The 20478-nt window shown below is 44.4% G+C and overlaps 1 protein-coding gene across 6 annotated transcripts in view; it reads left to right on the top strand.

Annotated features, from left to right (window-relative positions):
* HECTD4 (HECT domain E3 ubiquitin protein ligase 4) overlaps nucleotides 1-20478 on the top strand; it is a 115243-nt gene that overhangs the window by 44987 nt on the left and 49778 nt on the right. For all 6 annotated transcript variants that reach the window (XM_083511405.1, XM_083511402.1, XM_083511404.1 and 3 more), the window contains exons 18-32: nucleotides 3671-3795; nucleotides 4867-5020; nucleotides 6607-6707; nucleotides 7737-7935; nucleotides 8980-9099; nucleotides 10201-10305; nucleotides 10947-11110; nucleotides 11899-12132; nucleotides 13777-13969; nucleotides 14159-14263; nucleotides 16386-16474; nucleotides 16708-16883; nucleotides 17974-18109; nucleotides 18220-18361; nucleotides 19766-19932. In XM_083511405.1, coding sequence (XP_083367531.1) covers nucleotides 3671-3795; nucleotides 4867-5020; nucleotides 6607-6707; nucleotides 7737-7935; nucleotides 8980-9099; nucleotides 10201-10305; nucleotides 10947-11110; nucleotides 11899-12132; nucleotides 13777-13969; nucleotides 14159-14263; nucleotides 16386-16474; nucleotides 16708-16883; nucleotides 17974-18109; nucleotides 18220-18361; nucleotides 19766-19932 — 2210 coding nt within the window. The remainder of the gene's footprint in view (nucleotides 1-3670; nucleotides 3796-4866; nucleotides 5021-6606; nucleotides 6708-7736; nucleotides 7936-8979; nucleotides 9100-10200; nucleotides 10306-10946; nucleotides 11111-11898; nucleotides 12133-13776; nucleotides 13970-14158; nucleotides 14264-16385; nucleotides 16475-16707; nucleotides 16884-17973; nucleotides 18110-18219; nucleotides 18362-19765; nucleotides 19933-20478) is intronic.

Raw genomic sequence — 20478 nt, 5'->3', positions numbered from 1 at the left:
TTCTTGTTGTCTCAGTGTAATTTTGTGACAGCTTCAGCTAGAATTCTCAACAGTGACCTCTTCAGGAGGGAAGGTGCTGTTGAAGCTATATATGCCCTAATTCAGGAACTCTTGTGCTTTGCAATGCATGGCTAGGCTCCCCTGTTGACCTCCACCAGAGTGGCATTCAGAAAGACCAGCAGAGATCATTATGTGCTGCTGCTGCTGCTGCTGCCGCCGCCGCCGCTGCTCTCCACCAACTGCAAGTTCAGTCCAGAGGTGGCTTCAGGTTCCTTTCGCTGAAGCCAGGAGAGCAAGACTCTCCTGGCTTCAGCAGAGAGGGAGAGCTGCACAGCGCCCCTTCAACCAAGCAGGAGGAGAAATGGAAGGGGCTCCGTTTCTCCTGCCACTTCGCTGAAGGGGCGCTGAGCTGAGAGGGGGAGATGTTTTCTCTCTTGTTCTCCCCCTCTAAAACAAGGTGCGTCTTATGGTCCGGTGCGTCCTATAGAGTGAAAAATACGGTGCATAAGGCCATCACTAGCTGCTAGCCGCGATGGCTGTGCTCTGACTCCACAGTTGGAGGCATTCTGAATACCAGCTGCTAGAAACAGTAGGAGGGGAGGGTGCTTTTGTGCTCGAATCCTGCTTGCTGGTTTCCCACAGGCAACTATTTGGCCACTGTGAGAACAGGATGCTGGACTAGATGGGACATTGGACTTATCTAGCAGGCTTTTCTTATGCCAGAGTCTCCTTGTTTTAGAGAAAGAACTGTCGCAGATAGTTCTGTATTCCAGGCCTTGCTACAGGTTTTTGTTTTTAACCTATAACATTATACTTTATTCCCATTCATTTTAGAATATATCCATCTATGGGCCTTTAAAACTTCTAGAGTATTTACCTGTCCCCCCACACAAATGAAATCTTTATTTCTTAACTTCTAAAAGGGTGCTCTGGGTGTTCACATAGAGCAGGCCTCAGGAACCTGTGGCCTCCAAGATATTACTGAACTTCCATGGTTCCTGAGCATTGCAATGCTGGCTAGGGCTGATCTAGAGGGCCGCAAGTTTCCCATCCCTGGCATGGAGGGTAGCTTTGCATTTTCATCGCCTTACCCCCTCCATGGAACCCCGGAGGGAGCCTTTGTCTTGGACGGTTCTACACAGACTTAAACAGGTTTATCTCACGAAAGGTCATGACTTTTCTCATACCTCAGACCTTTGAACCTCTAAATTGAGAATTCTCTGCACCTTCAGAAATGCTCAGGGTTTCCTGAAAGAAGCTGTGCTGCCTAGGGCCAAACTACACATTCTGATAAAATACTCTTTTTAAAAAATGCCCTTAAGCAAGCCTCATTTAAGTTTGAAGAAACAGCAACTGTGGGGCCCAGATCTGGAATTTGCTCCCACTCCATACTGGTGTCCTGCTGACCCCTGAGTAGCAAAGAAGCTGGGGGGATTTTTGACAGGAAACCTGCACAGGACTCTGAGCACTAGTAGATAGTGTGATCCAAATTGAGACCCTTTTTCTCAAAACAAAAGTAAAAATGTGAGGGAGGTCGATTTAAGCCCCCTTTCCCTAAAGGTATGTTTACCGTATCATATGGTTTGGCCCTTAAGTAGGTTTCAAACCTGTTTATGTCTGTGCTATGGATGCCCCCATCAGCAACTCTTTCACCTTTTGACTTACTCTAAGTCAGTGTGATAACCTCTAAAAACTTTGATCCTAAGTGGTTGCTGCCTCAATGCCATTCTAGATGGACCTCTTTACAAACGTGACCGGGTGACTGTCCTAGAGCTATTGCTTTAACTGAACCACTGAGTATTCCTGATAAGGGAAAGCTATCCCTACAGTTTCAAGTACTTTGAAATTTAAACATGTTGCTAGCTGTACCACTCAGGGGGATCTGTGTTCAGCAAAGCAGTGCTGTAGAATTTCTGAAAACATAATCGCCCCATCAACTTCACCGCCACTCTCTAGGGAATATTACTTGCTTATCTGAAGAAATGGGGCAAAATATGCTTCTATGCAGGGCCTGTGCTACTTTTCCAGCTGGCTTTGCATTTATTATCTCAGCTGCTTAAGGGAGGAGCAGTGAAGGAAAGGCAGCCCACAGCCCAAGAGCAGCTTCCACTTCTTTCTACAGGGCCTTCACAGGAGGCCCATATTTAGTTTTGCCCCTTTATTTTCAATTCTGTCAGTCTCCTTTTTGCTATTCTTTGGCGTACTTGTGTACTTGTATGAAGTAAATGCTGACTGTGTCCATGCCGTCTTTCATCCTACAAACACGTTTTTATTTTTTCCAGTTCTTCTCTGCAGTTCGTATCATCCTCTCTTCCCTTCTAAGACTGTCTGTTTCGTTCCTTGTCTGGCCAGCAGACAGGGCTGGATAAACCATTCTGATAAGTACTGTATGCAGTCGGGGCCTAGCCCACTAGAGTCCCTTGTCTGCAGTTAACTAGCTGGAGTTTCCCAAATGCAACATGCATGCCCCCCCCTTAAAAAAAGAATCTAGGGGGCAGGGAATGACTGTTTCAGTCAGCCATAGGAAAATATCAAACAACGTTATTTTTCTGCAGTACAAATAGCATCACCAGATCTGCAGGAGATTTGCCAATTGGGCAGGATGGTGAGGACAGAAGAAGGGGGAATGTGTGTGTGTGTGTATGCTCCTGTGCCCACTAAGGTTGCTGCAAAAAAAGGGGGGGGGAACTATCTAGTTGTTGTAAAAGGTTTAATGGATTAAATCTGTGTCATTTTGCATAGGAGGAAGAGCAATCATTCTGAGGGAGGTATTATTTTATTTGGTTTTGGAAGTAAACAGCATCTTAGGAATTCCACCACCCCTGTGTGTGAGAGTGTGAGACAGAGACAGATATACAAATATAATCCTTCTGTTATGGGTGCCTACTACTTATATATTTTTAGTATTTATATTAAAGAAAAAAGTTAACATTTTTTTCACAGTCTGCTGCCGAATGACTTTGGCACTTCAAAAAAAATCAGTTAATCAAACTTGATTCCTCACTAGAAATTGTGGCCCTTGTGCTCAGCTTCATACATAGACATTGGAAGACACGTTGTTTGTCTGAGAAGGAACCTTCCCTACTTCAAAAATGACCCAATAGGGCTTCCATGTTGTTTTTATCAGGCCTTATTGACAGGGAGCCCTCCTGGTCAAAATATGTCCTTCATTTCCTGCATAGTGCATCTTGCACTCTAATTAATTAAATTTTTCCTAGTACTTTGGAGTTTAACCTTTTAAACTTCCAGCTGACACAGGAAAAGAGAGATTGTTTCCCTGCAGAGTCAAAAGTGGAGCCATAGCAGCTTCTGTTTTCATGGTGTGTCCACCCATTTCTTGTGTCCCAGTTACATCTCTGATCAAGGTGGATGAGTGGGCATTCTAAAGCACAGCAAAAGACCGCTGGATGGAGATGGGGACCAAATGAATGTATCTGCCACAGGCAGTGGTGCCCCTCTGACCACCTTCAGTTGTTTGAAGGAAACTATTTGTCTCCAGTCACAGTCCTGGAGAGATCTGTTGGTGCCGGCTTCATTGTCATGATCATCACATAAACTTCGGAAGCCCATGCTTGTTTTTTTGTTCTGTTTGCTTGCTTGTTTGTTTTTAAGACCAGCTGTTCCCTTGGTCATGTAAACACAAGTTTCTTTTTAACGTTTTTGTGCCTAGGAGCTTAAAGCTAGTATCTTGGCTCTGGCTACTCAGATCCTTACGGGATGCGATGAAGTTCTTGAAATGCTGCAGCAAGTCACCACTGCTCTGATAAACAGCGATATTCCAGACAGGGAGCAGCGGTAAGTTCATGTACTTCGTTTGCTTTGGAGATTCACGCCCCACCTTTATTTTGAAAGGTCCTCAAGGCAGTTTGCAACAGACTGCAAAGCATAAAACAAAAAGACACACAACCTGATATCCCTCAGCTGTCTGAATGAAGGATGGGATCGATATGTGCTTCCATTCTGTTCTGCAGTCCCAGGACACTGGCAGTTGGTGCAGAGTGATCTTTCTGGGGGAAGGAGGGAGGGAGGGAGGGAGGGAGGGAAGCGAGCTATCTGCAGCTGTCCTTTCTCTGGATGAGAGAAGTAGCCATGCTGCTATTCCCTTTTCCTGAATGAGAGAGGGAGGTGTAATAGTCCAATGGCCCTTGATACTCTGCCTAATAGATGGCACTAGAATGTGCTTCCTTTCAGTTCTGCAAGTTTCTGTCTGCTTCCTTGGCAAAGGGCATTCCCCAGAACTTGCACCATTTTGCTCTCTCTCTCTTTATCGTTGCCAAAATCAGGAGATTTGGGGAACTGTCATGCAGTTTTTGTGTGTGCTGGAGGATGCAAGTTAAGGCAGGGTCTGAGTCTCAAACTAAAATGTGCAGGGAATAAGAAAAGTCTGAAGCAGGGGCATTGTGAGCAAGGATTCATTCTTCAGAGGGTGGGAGAGGTCTAAATATGAGCTGTGTGAGAAGGAGATGTTTGACAACAGCAGCAACAAGGGCAAGCTTCAGGAGGTCCAGAAGAGATGATGGAAAGTTGGGAGGTGTCAGGGATCTGGGGAACAGCACCTAAGAGAGCTTGTTGCACTGTTGAAGATGGAGATAGGATGTATTTGGGAGGTTAAGGCAGGCATAGGCAAACTCGGCCCTACAGATGTTTGGGGACTACAACTCGCAACACCCCTAGCTAACAGGACCAGTGGCCAGGGATGATGGGAGTTGTAGTCCCAAAACAGCTGGAGGGCTGAGTTTGCCAATGCCTGGGTTAAGGCAACCTGGGGTGGGATTTTCACAGTAAGCCAGTTGTGTGTGGCAAAGCAGGACTGGTAAGTGAGCATGGCAGCAAGATGCTCGAAATCCAGAGGGCCTCTCATTGCAGGTTAAAAGGCCTGGAGCAGGTGACCAAAGCCACCATGCTGGGCCATTTGCTTCCGGTTTTGCTGACCTCTCTGATGCACCCCAATCTCCAAACATTGACCATGGCCGATGCTCTGATGCCTCAGCTGGTGCAGCTGGTCCTCTACACAAGTCAGGTATGGCCTCCTTTTCTTCTGCTGGTGGTTTTCCCCTCCTCCACCCCTCCAAATGGTTTTGTGTTTCTTTTCCTTCCCTTGGAATGATATTTGCTACAGTGGTGCCCCGCAAGACGAATGCCTCGCAAGACGGAAAACTCGCTAGACGAAAGAGTTTTCCGTTTTGGAGGTGCTTCGCAAAACGAATCTCCTATGGGCTTGCTTCACAAGACGACAATGTCTTGCGAGTTCCTGCTGGTTTTCCCCCCCTTTCCTCCCCCCTTTTTCTAAGCCGCTAAGCCGCTTATCAGCTGATCCGATCAGCAGATAAGCTGCTAAAAGCCTCTAAAAGCTGCTAATAGCGCTAATAGCGCTAATCCTTCAATGGGCTTGCTTCGCAAGACGAAAAAACCGCTAGACGAAGAGAATCACAGAACGGATTCTTTTCGTCTTGCGAGGCACCACTGTACTGAAAATATTCTTGTGCAGAATAGAGATATTGTTACATTCTACCTTATAACAAAATTTTTATAATGCTTATTGTCCCACTGGGTTTGCCATAGGGGGTTGCATCCATCCTTTTATGGCAGACAGTATCACATCATTTTCTTAATGTTCATCCCTGTAAAATTTGAGCTCCCACAATGCATTGAGGATACTGAATTACAAAGACTTACACATAGCCATAATACGGTACTATGTGGAGCACAGTTCAAAATCTGCCAATAAGCAGAACTTCAGGCTGCATCTAGATGGGTGGCTCCTAGCATGACCCAATTATTGCTTTTTCATTGTAAGATATAAGTGAAATTGCAGCTGATTTTCCACCCTGTTGAGTGTGTTGTGCATTTTCTGTGTGTACATTCCACATTTTAGTTATCACATTTCTGACTATTTTTAAATGAAACATAGCTAAAGCATTATAACACTGTAAGCTATAATATAATTTATCATGATGCTATGGTGTAGTAGTATAGTAACACTATACTAAAATAATGTTTTAGCTGTGGAGTGTTGTAGTTCTTTGCATCTTTCATTAATATAGATGGAGAAACATTTAAATAAATACCAAAATAGTAATTAAAAAGGGTCATAAAACAGCACTCCCCACAAGTCTTATAATGAATGTGTGTTGAGCTGTGAGACTGCACTGTTGCTTTGTTCTTCTCTTCTTAAAAGTTGGAGTTTTTGTGGTCTATGAAAAGATGGAAGAACCACAGGGCAACTACAGGATGACAATGTTTAGGTGATAGAGTTGTGTGGGTGCCCTGTAAAAAATGAGTGAAGGAATCATGTTGATGTCATGCTAAATGCCTATTGAGGAAACATCCTCATTCTCCTTCCAGGCAGTAATCTGGACCAGGGGAGCTGTGCTTTCTGTGAGGGCAATAGCGAGGATTGACAGGGCATCAGTAGCAACAGCAAGTCATAGAACTGTAGAGTTGCAAGGGACTCAAAGAGTCTTTGAGTCCAACCCCTTGCAAAGACAGTCTCTCTCTTTCTCACCTCCCTCCCTGCCTCTCCAGTTTCCCCCCCTTCCCTATTTGAGAGATAGCATTATATACTACTTTACTAATCACAAGCAAACCATATTCATTTTGCTACAGACAGCCTTGCTGCTGAAAACCCAGTCTCCTGTTTTCTCTGAAGCCGGCAGTTCTCCTGGAGGGGCATCAGAGCAGAGGAGCAAGCTATTCCCTGATGAGAGGTAATCAACGTAACATCATCCGACTGCCCTTTGACCCTCATCCTTCACTACTTTAATATGTTGAAGGCACTCTCTCATATGCTTGCTGGCAATGTTGCTTCTGGACATAAATCATTATGGAAGAATGATTCAGAGCAAGGAACCCCACAGGGTCCGCGTTGCATTGCTCTGTAAAATTGCTTTGTAGGCTTATGGGGGGGGGGATTTCTCATAAAGAGCTGAAAGTTATAGATCCAACTGAAGGTGTTTCTGGAGAGCAAGTTACAGCTTTTATTTCTCCTCCCTTTCCCTGCCACCTTAAGGGTTCTAGAGGAACAGCAGCAAAATTAGAAAAGGTTGAGATTGTTTCAAGAGCTTTATGTTTCAATTCATAATGGGCACAATGTATATTACCTGATCCTGCTTTTAACAACTTACGTCACAAGTAAGTGACGTTGTTGTGAGGGATGTTGTGAGATCTGTTAGTGAATCTTGTCTGGTTTTGTAAAACTGAACAGCAGCCATGGGGGTCCCATTACATTGCAGCACTGGGGTAAGGGGGTTAACTCTCCCCGCTTTCCCTATTTTCCCAGTGGCAAGGACCCTCAAATGTGCTCTTTGTTCTTCAGGAAAAGCTTGTATGTGCCTGTATGAAACGTGTGTGGTTCCTCTGCATGGTAAATATCAGCTTGGAAGTAGATTTAATATTAAGGCTGCATTGTCTGAACTTCCTCATCACTGGAAGTGGCATTTTATTTGTACCCACAGGCTTTGAGGTCCTTCTTGGGTCCATACCCCCACTAGATGGGAATTCAGTAAGTTGAAAAACCTGCCAAGCAAGCCTCTTGAGCAGAGCTGAAAGTCAGATGAATGTAACCCACATGAGCAGCGATTCCTTTCTCAAACTGCCTTCAATTGCACAGTTGCCTTCAGCACAAGGCCCTTCTTCACATAGCATGTGTTTGCTGTTGTGATAGGTTTGTTGTACAAATTCTAGGTTTTCTCTGCTAATGTTTGTTTGTCGCTTTTCACTCTTTTCTTAAACGCTAGAATGCTAGAAGAAAAAGAAGAGCCAGGTTTCCTTACTGGCTTAAAGATTCCAGCTCCTTGGGCTGCTGGGAAGACAGTCGAGACAGTCCACCCTGTCAGAGACAATTACAAATTTAAGGAGACGGTGCATATTCCGGGAGCCCGTTGTTTGTACCTGAGGTTTGATAGCCGCTGCTCTTCACAGTATGATTATGATAAGGTTAGTAGAATGCTAGAAAGATCTTCCCAGTGGAACACAACAAGTCAGTACTGTGGTGCAATTTCCATTTCCTGCAGTAGAGTTTGCACAGGAGTTTGCACTTCTGTCCCTTAATGCTCTCTACCTTTATCACGAACAATATGATTATTGATATTTATTAATTGCCTTCCACATATGTCCAAAATATAATAAAAGCAGCTTTAAAAAAACAGTTGAGAGCAGCACACACACACAAAAAAAAAGAATTTTAAAACAGTACAAAATGGACACCCATGGCCGAGACCTATTTATTCGGCTGGAAAAGCTTTTTTTTTAAAGGAAGAAAATGGCTTCAGTTGTTTCCAGAAAGTGCAGATCGTACCTATCAGACATATCTATAGCACTGTTTTTTGCCAAGAAGAAAAAAACGGGGAAGGTTTTGATCCCAGCCTCTGTGTGGGATCACAGAAGCTGGTTGTGTATGAAGAGGAGATCCCTTGCAATTAATTTATTCATTGCTGAATGTTAACCGCTAGTTGAGGGCCAAACTAGATGTGGCACCATACATGTCATTAGCCAGTGGCCTTTTTTAAAAAAATGTAAACACCTGCAAAAGTAGGGTGGAGTGGGCTATGATCTGGATCAAAATCTGAGCTGGGTGTGGCAGGGTGTCTCTTGCTGTGACCCTGATTGGGACCGAAGTGTCTGCACCTGATGTTTGCATTGGAAGGAAAACTTCAGTTGCCAAGGATCAGATCTTTCTCTTGCATACAAACAGCAGGCCAGGAGCTCTGATCCTGATCAGGATAATGGGGAGTGGGGTTCAAAAAGGAAAGTGGCCTTTCCTGCCAGGCTCCTGATCCAGATCAGAGGCCCTGCACCTGCTATTTACTTCTAAAAAGCCATTTGTATTATTGCTTCAGTGATTTGTGTATAAAACCAGTAAGCCACCTGCTTGTCTCCTTAACAATAATTCGGAATTAACTTTAAATATTCAAACTACCGTAAGTCTGCATGTTGTATTTGTCTTTATCCCACCTAACAGTTTATTTCATGTTCTTGAAGTTGGTGATCTACGCAGGCCCCAACACAAATAGCCGGAAGGTTGCTGAATATGGGGGCAACACCCTAGGATATGGGAGCCGGAGTGTCTTAGGAACTGGTTGGCCCAAAGACTTAGTAAAGGTACAGAGTAAAGATTTCTCTTTTTAAAAATAACAGCAACAAGATTTCAACCAAATTTGATAATAATAATAATTTATTATTTATACCCTGCCCATCTGGCTGAGTTGTTGTTTGGGAACTACTTTATAGAAAAATGGTTTGTGTTTTGTTGTAGACCCATAAAAAAGCCATGCAAGGAGGACTGTAGCAGCTGAGTTCAGTATTTATTTTGTAATGTTAAATGAGGAGGGGTAGGAGGAGAAGGGAAAAGCAAAGGAACAGCTCCAGGACTAATTGTTCCTGATCTGATCTTCTGATACAGTTATAACTTGAAATGTACAGGGAAAGGCTGGTTATTGTCTTTGTGTTATTGTTGTTGTTGTTTTTTAAAAAAATACTTTTTAAAAAAGCTAGTGGTCATTTTTAAAAACAAAATTATGAAATAATAGTGCCATTGTAGTTAGGCTTAAGGGTAATAGCCTGTAAGAGAGATGGATTCATGGACCTGGAACAATCATGGTTACTTCCTTGTCACCTCCATTCCTTGTGTTTTCTACATTTGTCATGCTTCCATGGTCAAGGACCTGTACCAGTTGCAACCTCTGAAATCAGATTATGTATGCGAGTATTATTTGGGTTTTCCGTCTCATGTCTGGTCAACCAGAAGAAGGGTGGTTGGCTTTTATTTCCAAAGCCAATTCTTGCCCAAGAATGTCCAAGTGCTTCTGCAAAGTCTGTTAAAACACACATCCATTTATTTAATGTTCTGCATTTCCAGGGAGCTCTGAATAGCATAAATTCTTCTTTTCCCTACCTACCCTCCCTCCCAATTATATTTTCACAATCCTGTTAGATAGGTTCTGTTTGCAGTGCTGGCTGGGAAGACTAGCCAAATGTTACCAGTGAGCTCCATGACTGAGTGGGGATTTGAACCTGACTCTGTCCAATGTGACTTTCTGTGATTTTTAGAGCCATTTCAGTTGTTGTAATGCCTTGCTACCCTATCATACTCCTGAAGCCCCCATGGAAAGTCTGTGAAGACAGCAGTGCATGAAAAAGGGATTGCACCCTATCTTTAGCTGCTTGTTTAACTGTTTCTCCTTTGCCCTTTCAAAACATAAGGTGGAAGGGGACACCGTTACCTTCTCCTTTGAAATGCGGAGTGGCCGAGAACACAACACCCCAGACAAAGCAATGTGGGGCTTTGCTTGTACAGTTCGAGCACAGGTATGATGATGATGATAATAATAATAATAATAATAATAATAATAATAATAATAATAATAATAATAATAATAATAATATATTATTTATACTCCGCCCATCTGGCTGGGTTTCCCCAGCCACTCTGGGTGGCTTCTAACAAAATATTAAAATACAATAGTCTGTTAAATATTAAAAGCTTCCCTAAACAGGGCTGCCTTCAGATGTCATCTAAAAGTCTGGTAGTTGTTTTTCTCTTTGATATCTGGTGGGAGGGTGTTCCACAGGGCGGGTGCCACTACTGAGAAGGCCCTCTGCCTGGTTCCCTGTAACTTGGCTTCTCGCAGTCAGGGAACCACCAGAAGGCCCTCGGCACTGGACCTCAGTGTCCGGGCAGAACGATGGGGGTGGTGACACTCCTTCAGGTAGGCTTGTGTTAGGTTTGTATATGGGACATTAATGGAGATTTGCTGTAATAACTAAATATGCTGGATTTGAGGGGAGAGGAAGAGGGACAGGCATGTAATGGTACTGCCTAACATATTGTGGGCCCCAGCTACCTTGACTACACATTCACATGTCACTCAACTTTAACACTCTTATAAGTATATAAAAACCAATAGCATTAATTGTTTTGTGTGCTTTTTTGCCTTTCTGTGCTGAAGGAGTCATCCGAAGACGTGTCGGGAGGATTGCCATTCTTGGTAGACCTTGCTTTAGGCTTGTCTGTGCTGGCTTGCTCTATGCTGAGGATTCTGTACAATGGACCAGAAATAACCAAAGAGGAGGAAACGTGCCAAGATCTTCTGAGATCTAAACTTTTACAGAGGTAAATAATATATGGATGAATGCAAGGGGGCAGGATGTTAATTCCTTGTCAGATGCCAGAAGCCTTCTAAGCCTTTTTCCCTTGTGAGCAGGTAGCTTAGGACCAAAGCCCATACAAAGTGGTACTCTCATGCTTAGGAATCTCCCATGTCTTCTTCTCTGTTGAAAAGCAGCTGCTGGGGAGGAGGATTGTGGGAGAAGAATCATAAAATCATACAATTGTAGAGTTGGAAAGTTAACCTTTCGCCCCTGCACCTTTTACCCAAGTGAAATCACACCTAATGGCAGCTTCGGTGTGTGGTTGATTGTGTCAGGACCAGTCCAGCAGGAAAGGGTTAACATACATGCACCCCTTCAGTGCAACCAAAGAAAAAGGCATTGGGAGATTGGGTGAGAGACCTCCCAAATCACATCCAGATTGGCTCTGAGTTACAGCAAGGTTGTTGAAATTTGTGGAAGATGGTTGTTTTTCCTAAATTCATGAATCGGATGAATAGCTGAATTGCAAACAAAATGGGAGTAATTGCAAACAAAATGGGAGATTCCAGAGTGTGCGAGAGGGCCCTCATAAAGACTCTTAAACTGAAGGCCCAGTTGGTGTTTGTCAGACAGCTTCATGGTGAAGCTGTTTTATGGTTTTTAGAGTTGTTTTGAGGAATAAGTGTGTTTCTCTGCTAGGAATGTGCACCTCAGGTACACTGTCTTCTAATCTGCTTTACTTTGAAAATGATAGATCTTGTTTTGAGGCCTGAAAGGAACAGAAGACCCTCCCTCTCTTTCCTTTTCCAGGTGCCAGTGGCAAGTGGAAGCCAATGGCGTCATTTCTCCAGCCCTCACCCCAAGCCCCTCCCCACTGCCTCTCACCATTGATGAAGACCGAGAGTTCACTTATCCCTCCGATATTCTTGTGCCTCCTGTTGGTCACTACTTTGACTTGCCAAGGATCAGGCTCCCTCCTGGAATCATGATCAAACTCAGGGAAATATCTGGTCGAGCTCGGCCTCAGTTCAGACCCAGCATCAGGTTTGTAACAGCTTTTCTTCCTCCTTTTTTTTCTTCCAGTAGCACCTTAAGGTAAAGGGACCCCTGACCATTAGGTCCAGTCATGACTGACTCTGGGGTTGCGGCGCTCATCTCACTTTATTGGCCGAGGGAGCCGGCGTACAGCTTCCGGGTCATGTGGTCAGCATGACTAAGCCGCTTCTGGTGAACCAGAGCAACGCACAGAAACTCTGTTTACCTTCCCGCCAGAGTGGTACCTATTTATCTACTTGCACTTTGAGGTGCTTTCGAACTGCTAGGTTGGCAGGAGCAGGGACCGAGCAATGGGAGCTCACCCCGTCACGGGGATTCAAACTGCCGACCTTCTGATCGGCAAGCCCTAGGCTCTGTGGTTTAACCCACAGTGCTACCCGCGTCCCTAGTAGCACCTTAGAGACCTACTAAGTTTGTTATTGGTATGAGCTTTTGTGTGCATGCACACTTCTTCAGATACCCATACACATGAAAGCTCATACCAATAACAAATTTAGTAGGTCTCTAAGGTGCTACTGGAAAGAATTTTATTATTTTGTTTCGACTACGGCAGACCAACATGGCTACCTACCTATAACTAGAACTTTTTTTTCTTGTTCATTTTGGATCATATGCACTTGTAACAAATCATATGTTTAAAATAATCTCATTTTAAGTAAACGGAGGGTGGGTTTATTTAATTCTTCAATAGCTGTCATTTCATAATATGTCTGTGATATTAAGTATGCTTAGTAGTTGGATTTCTGAGTTTAAATGTGATTTTTAAATAAATGGTTTTGATATGTAGGTAGATGCTACTTGAGACACTTTTAGGTATGAATCATCCCCTTCCCCCACCACACACTAATATTATTAAAAACTGACCAGTGTTGTTGGTAGATTAAAAAGTAAAGGGACCCCTAACCATTAGGTCCAGTCATGACTGACTCTGGGGTTGTGGCGCTCATTCACTTTATTGGCCGAGGGAGCCGGCGTACAGCTTCCGGGTCATGTGGTCAGCATGACTAAGCCGCTTCTGGTGAACCAGAGCAACGCACAGAAACTCCGTTTACCTTCCCGCCAGAGTGGTACCTATTTATCTACTTGCACTGTGAGGTGCTTTTGAACTGCTAGGTTGGCAGGAGCAGGGACCAAGCAATGGGAGCTCACCCCGTCACGGGGATTCGAACTGCCGACCTTCTGATCGGCAAGTCCTAGGCTCTGTGGTTTAACCTACAGTGCCATCCATGTCCCTGTTGGTAGATTACTGTTCCCTTATACAATAGAACTTCGACTTACCACCGCTCCTACTCGCAAACAATTCGACTCGCGACCGCAGCAAACCCAGAAGTAAATACTGGGTTTGCCGCGATTCACGCACGTGAAGAAGCGGCTGCTGCCGTCTGCACATGTGCAGAATGGTGCCGCCGAATGCACATGCGCAGAACAGTGCTTCTACCAGCGACCCAGATCGACTCACGAACGGACCTCTGGAACGGATTCCGTATGTGAGTAGAGGTTCCGCAGTACAGCCCTTTCCTCCCCTCACAGTGGACCCACACTCTCAGGCCAAATGAATCTACAGAATTGTCATGCCCATTTGCCAAAAAACCTTTTTACCATCTTTTCATTTTTGATTTTTACCTTCAACAGAGAGGTCATCCAGCCAGACATAATGGAAGAAATGGTAGTTTCGTGTGTGATCAAACATTTGAACCTGGTTGATGCGCTCCAGTCTCTCATAAACTTCCAGTATCAAGAGGAGCATGCAGAAGAATATGACTTGCTTTGTAAAATTATGGGAGAAACGTTTAAGAAACTAAATGCTATGGAAAGACAATTGCAGGTAAAAATGCTACAAAAAAATAAATTTCCGGTGTAGAGAAAGAAGATGGCGGGCCCTTTATAATTAAGATGTATATCTCCAGTGGGACCCTTATATTCTTAGCACACTGAGCACATTTCCCCTTACCTTTGGTAATGATGCCCCAACACTTTCACATCCCCCCACTTTTTCTTTTTCTTTTTTGCCCAGAGTGTCGCCGAATTAGAACAGAAATGGCAAAGTGAGGTGGAAGATGCCATGCATGGGAAATTGGAGAACAATGTGCCCTTCTTTTATGATTATCATTTTAACGAGGTGAGTATCATATGTCGATCCCCTTCAGTGCTGGTAAGAACAGAGGAACTCAGGCAATGCTTTCTCTGAATTGCTGTACTCTTTCCCTCTTCCTATAAAACGTTGTGCTGGCTTTATTAGTGCCCAAGAACAAATCATGGGCACTTTGAAGCAGACTGACTGATCGACCCTGTGCTGGAAATTAAGCTGCAAATGCTGATTGCTGTTTCTTCCAGGAACAGCTGGGTTTTGCAGGCATAGAGGTAAGGGAAAGCGTCTCCAAAGGATCCAAGGGTTTCCTCAGTATGTCAGGGTAATAAAATCGAGCAACTGGAAGCGAGCAATTTGAGGGAATTGTAAACATAGTTGCCAGTGTTCTACTCCTGCCAGACAATTTAGAAAATGGGTCTGGTTCTGGGTAATTGTTTCAGTATAATTCAAATTCTTTAGACTGAAGGGGAAAGGGAACCTGCAGGTTTGGTGAAGGCAGAACATTTGCCTTGCATGCAAAAGGCCTGGGTATCTTTAGAAAGGCTGGGAAAGACCCCTGCCTGAAGCAGTAGAGCTGGGGTCTCCTATGTAGCACCAAGGGGCCCTTGTTTTGTCTGATCCGGGGAGGCTCAGGAGTCATGGGCAGCTGGCTGTTGCCCAGGTTTTTAAAAACTCTGCGCATTTATGTTTCACAGGGTGCAAAAGAAGGGCGTTGCACCTTACCTGGCAGAGAAACCGCACGCCTTGCACCCCTCCTGGGCAACGGCCGCCCACCCGCAATTCCGAAGCCTCCCCCAATCTGTCAAAACAAAGGGGAAGGTCGCAGGAAATCTGTATCCCCGGACGTCCCCTGTTCCCCCTTGGCAGTGGCAGTGGCAGCAAGCAGTGAGCAGCTCCTGAAGCCAGCCAGAGCCAACTGCGCTACCAAGCTGGCTCCGGGCTGCTGAGGCTGAGGCTGCTGCTGCCACGTTTCCCAGGGACAGATTTGCAAATCTGGGGACATTCCGGGGACGGAATTTGTCCTGGGACAGATTTGCAAATCCGGGGGCTGTCCCTGGGAACCGGGAATGTCTCATAACCCTAATGTAGAGGGATGTTGAAGTCAAGTAGAGATCTGGTGGTAAGGGGAAGGTGCTCTGCAAAGGCATTGTCTGTGCATTTAGGGCCTAACTAATGTCTGCAGATATGTATTTCCTTTCCAGCTAATATTTGGTGGGAGTTTCCTGCCTTTAGCTACCTGAAGCGTCTTTACCCTTTTGGAACCAGATTCTCTTCCTGATATGTGCTAATCTAGCCTTCCCCAACCTGACGCCCTTTAGATGTTGTGGACTCCAGCTCCCATTAGCCCTAGCTACGATGGGAGATGTTGTCTGAAAGAGCTGGAGGAAGGGGCGGAGGAGAAAATTGTGTTGGTCCACTTTTAAAGTGAACTTTCCTAATTCATACTTCCTGGAACAATATTTTGAACCATAGTGCAGCTGTCTTTCAAAATTCACACTTCTTCAGATTTTGTGATGGAGTTCTCCAACCAAAGAATGTGTACAAAAATATGTGATTTAGAGGAAAACATGCATTAAAATGCATATATTGGTGCAAATAGCATTCAAAATACAGTATATTTTGGGAAATGTGTATAGCAGGAGAAATTCACACTAAAATGCTGGTGAATGTTTATGAGGATTTTTTTTTTAAATTGTAAACTGATGCAGAAAGTGTCAAACTGAATTTAAGACTAAAAATATGAGAAACTGGAATTGACTGAATTTGTCCATCCCTATTTGAAGACCACCAAGTGGGGAAGGCTGGGCTAATCAGTCAGGTTGATTCTTAGTTTGGAAATGAAAGGAACTGAATCTTGATGCGTTCTTTGCTTCCTAATGCATCTGGTGCAACTAGCTCAGAGCACCAATGCTATGCTGGATTTGTCCACTGAAGAGGAAAGATGGATTTTATTTCACAGATGGAAGTGGAAATTTCCTGTCCACATAATCAACAAAAATTCCACGTTATCTCCTGAATCAGATATATTCTATTCTATTTATTCATTAAAAAATAATAACCATGCTTTCCTATAAAATATCGCAAGGCACTATACAACCTAAAAATGCAATATCTGGCCTCCCTTTTCAGTATATTTTCCCCTTCTCTCTAGAGCAAAATGAAAGAATTGGAGCTTTTGTGTTCAATGAAAGAGATTTCTTTTGATGGAAGTGATCTCGAGAATATGGTTCTCTCACTCAGGTTAGTGTGGCTGCTGAATTCGGTAGAAATTCTGTCCTCTTTATTTGGGTGGTTTATTTGATTGGTACGTGTGGGCTGGTACATTTGTAAGTTCCAGTCTGAGGTTTCCAATATCCAGGTTTTCTCCTAATGCAACCTCAGATTTGAATAGCATTGCATGTTCTCTTCCAACGTGTTTCTGAAGATCTAATGGACATCCGACCTGTGTGGGATTTAACTTCACTGCTTTTTAGGGAGAAATTCTTCCAAGAAGTGAACTCTCTGCTTCAGAAGCCTTTGCATCCCATGGGTAAAACAAAAACACTGGTCAAGAGCCTGATGAACAGAGCAGAGCTGCTCTTGCATGTCACCATTGCTGCACAGTCTGGGCTTACCAGGAGTATATCTGGCACACCTGCAGAGACACCAGGTAAGGAGAGAAAAGAATCTGATGTCTTAAAGCGAAAGATGCTCTCAGTGCAGTGTTTCCTGCAATTTGCAAGCTGCTTAAGAGTAGAAACTCAGCAATGAAAGTAGGAAGCAAGAAGAAAGCAGCAGCAATGTTTTTAAGGGATAGGAGGAAAGTGTTGTGGGTTCTTCTCCCTTTTCTTACTCCATTTAATTCTGCTTCATCTCCTAAATGTAAATATAACATGCCACAATACAAAGAAAATCAAATTTACAAAGAACAAAGAGAGGTATAACATATTAACAGTAGTCCCAGCCGATATAAGCTTTTATTAATCAACCTGTCTTTGTTTCTGTTAATCTTAGGTAACCTCATTTGGAGCAGGGGTGGGGTTGGGGGGATTGTATGCAGCAGGTACATAGCTTGTGGGTGCTCCTGGATCCATTACTGTCGCTTGAGACTCAGGTGGTCTCAGTGGCGCAGAGTGCCTTCCATCAGCTTCAGCTGGTGGCCCGGCTATGCCCCTGTCTGGACAGGGATAGCCTAACTTTCTGGCAACCTCTATCTTGGCTTACTGCAATTGTTATACACAGGGCTGGTGCAAAATTTGACAGCCAGGTTGCTCACCAGAACGAAACTGTTTTAGTATATAACGCTGATCCTGGCCCAGCTGCACTGGCTGCCAATTCAAAGTGCTGGTGCTGACCTATAAAACCTTACCTCTCTGCATATAAACTGACATGGAACCTGTGTTTGTCATCCGAGGCTCTTCTTTATGTCCCCACTCTCTTGGGAGGTTCAGAGCATGACAGCACAGGATCGGGCCTTTTCTGTGGTGGCACCATTATTACATGTCTTTAGGTGCCAGGCAAAAGCATTTCTCTTTAAATGTGGGGATGGGGTAGGGACTGTTATTATGATTATTTTATTATTATGCTGCATAAATTATGAAATTATGTTCTTAATGTACACAGCCCTGGGATCTTTGGATAAAGAGAGGTATAGAAATAGTAGTAGCAGCAGCAGTAATAATAATAATAATAATAATAATAATAATAATAATAATAATAATAATAAACCAAAGCTTCTTTCTGTTCCCTTAACATTACAGCTTGCAAATCAGCGTCAGAAACAAAGGTGATATCCCATGCTGTTCGCCAGCCTGTTTTCCTCCGCAGTATGTCAGCACCATCTGATCTTGAAATGATTGCAAATGATGACCTAGAGTTCACGCGGTCAAGCCAGAGGTATATGTTGTCTCTCACTTCCTTTAAGTTCAGCCAGTGTTTCGTTACCCTCTCAGTGTAATTGGAGGTGACTGAATCTCCTTAATAAGATCTGTTTTTCTTCTCTGTAGGCGGCGCCATGTGACTAGTCACAGAAGCAGCTCTTTTACTCTTCTTCAGTCTCTCACCATTGAGGACAGCCGAGACAAGCCCACCTATAGTGTCTTGTTGGGGCAGCTGTTTGCTTTCATCGGGACCAATCCTGATCAAGCAGTAAGTCATGCCAGAGACATAAGTTAGTGTGCCTTTCAGACTGTTGCAGTTAAAGAGCATGAATTCTCATAACTGTGCATGCTCTGCAACAAAGCAATGTCTCCCAGGGCTGTATAGAATAAAAGCAACAAACACATTACAATAGAACACTAGGTAAAAGCAGTACCAACGAAGAATCATCAAATCTTCAAAATCCAGCAAGCCATGAAAAGCATGCTTGACCAGCTACATAATGTGCTGGGATGACCAAGCAGATTTAAAAAGTATTTGCCAAATACTGTTGGTACCAAAAAGATACCAACAATATCAGCAGGTGAACTTTTCTGGGAAGACTATTCCATAAATGGGAGATCATGACCAAGAGACCCCTCTCCTCATCTACCACCTGCTGAACTTCAGGTGACGGGGTTTGTAGAAACCTTGTAGAAAGGCTCACATTGTCGAAAGTCATTATACATCTGAAGCTGCATTATACTAAGGCCATTGGTCTACTTGTAACTGCAAATGACCCAGATCTGCTGCCTGAGATCCTCTTAGCTGGAGATGCCAGAGACTGAGACCTGATTTCAGAAGTGTGTAGGACTACAATATATAGCTATTGTAGTGGGTATGAGTTACTCGTGCGTAAACTGGTGCCTCTCTAGGCTAATTTGCCTTGTTAAACCTTTCTGACTGCGCAGCCCCTTCTCATCGTGACTGCCTCAGTCGCTGGCAGAATCCGTCAGTGGGCGTTTCTTGAACCTCTTCCAGCATAAAAGTTGTTTGACGCCCAGTCTCCGCTTTCTCTCACTGCGCGGGAGCCTCTTGCGCAGGGAGGGCGTGGGCAGTGGAGGACCTGGGCTCTCCTCACTGATGTCCAGTGAAGAATCCTGGAGCCCTCTCTCCAATACCCCCATCAGCCCCCCTCTATCCCTGGTGTTGCGCTGAATTGCTTCCCCCTCTACTGGGCTGTTTCTCCCCCTGCTGCTGGGTCCTTCTCCCGCATCATCAGAGAGCCTCCCCTTCGCCTCTCGCTCTGATGTCAGTTCCCTGACAGCTCTTAACCCTAAATCCTGTTCAGAATGGAAGGAGTGGCAGGGGTCTAGTTTTGGCATCCAGTGAACTGTGGGTATGTTTAAGGGGACATAGTGCAAGCCAGGAATTGAGCAGGAAGAGTAAACAGCCACTTGTGCATTGTGGCTTTTGGAAGGGATATTTACTGAGACTTGAGGGCACCATAGCACGCTGGCATCCACAGCACTTCATTGGCAACGCCTGCACTACATACAACTTTTTATTAGTAACCCTCACTTTGCCTGCTTCAAGGAAGATGGTACGCTCTGAACCAGCCAGCCATCACAAACAGAAACATTGCTGATGTCCCCAGCGGCAACGTTACAGGATTCACCCATCCCTTTCTCATAGGTATCGAGCAGCAGTTTCCTATTAGCTGCTCAGACTCGGTGGCGCCGTGGAAACACCAGAAAACAGGCCCTGGTGCACATGCGAGAGCTCCTGACAGCAGCTGTTCGTGTTGGTGGTGTGACGCATCTTGTGGGTCCAGTCACAATGGTGCTTCAAGGAGGCCCCCGGTAAGTTCCCTTCAGAGGCTCACATCTGGAGAGGGCTGGAGGGGAATGTGGATTGTTGGCAGAGGTGGTGAGGGAGTCAGCCTTATCTTCAAAAACAGACTTATTGAAGGAACTCTGGAGATGGCCCAAATGGCACTGCTGGTGGCATGAGACCGTATCACAGGGACACCTTTGAGTGGTGCTTGGTTAGACCGCCTTGAAATTGATTGCTAAAGCCAAGGTTCCGACAAATTTGAAAGCTGAACAAATTCTTTAGGCAACTGTGTAATAATTGGCACCCCCTTATTGAATGCATTGACCAGAACAACATGTCACAGTAAGTCCAACTTGCCAGTCTGCAGGGTTCCCTGAAGAAAGACCATTCATGTTTAAAAAGCAGCATAAGTCTGTAATTTAACAGGCCTCTGACTCCCTCTTCCCTTCATATATATATATATATTTATTCTTCCATCTCTCAGATTGGATTTTGTTTTGCTCTTTTCAAGGGTGTGGGTATTAATTGCAGCAAGCTGCTAAAACGCATGGCTGGCTCAATGCGAAAAAGTC

Source organism: Podarcis liolepis (genome assembly GCF_965112155.1).
Source record: "Podarcis liolepis genome assembly, chromosome: 7".
In the NCBI taxonomy this organism is placed as follows: domain Eukaryota; kingdom Metazoa; phylum Chordata; class Lepidosauria; order Squamata; family Lacertidae; genus Podarcis; species Podarcis liolepis.
This window is presented reverse-complemented; position numbering and strand designations above follow the sequence as displayed.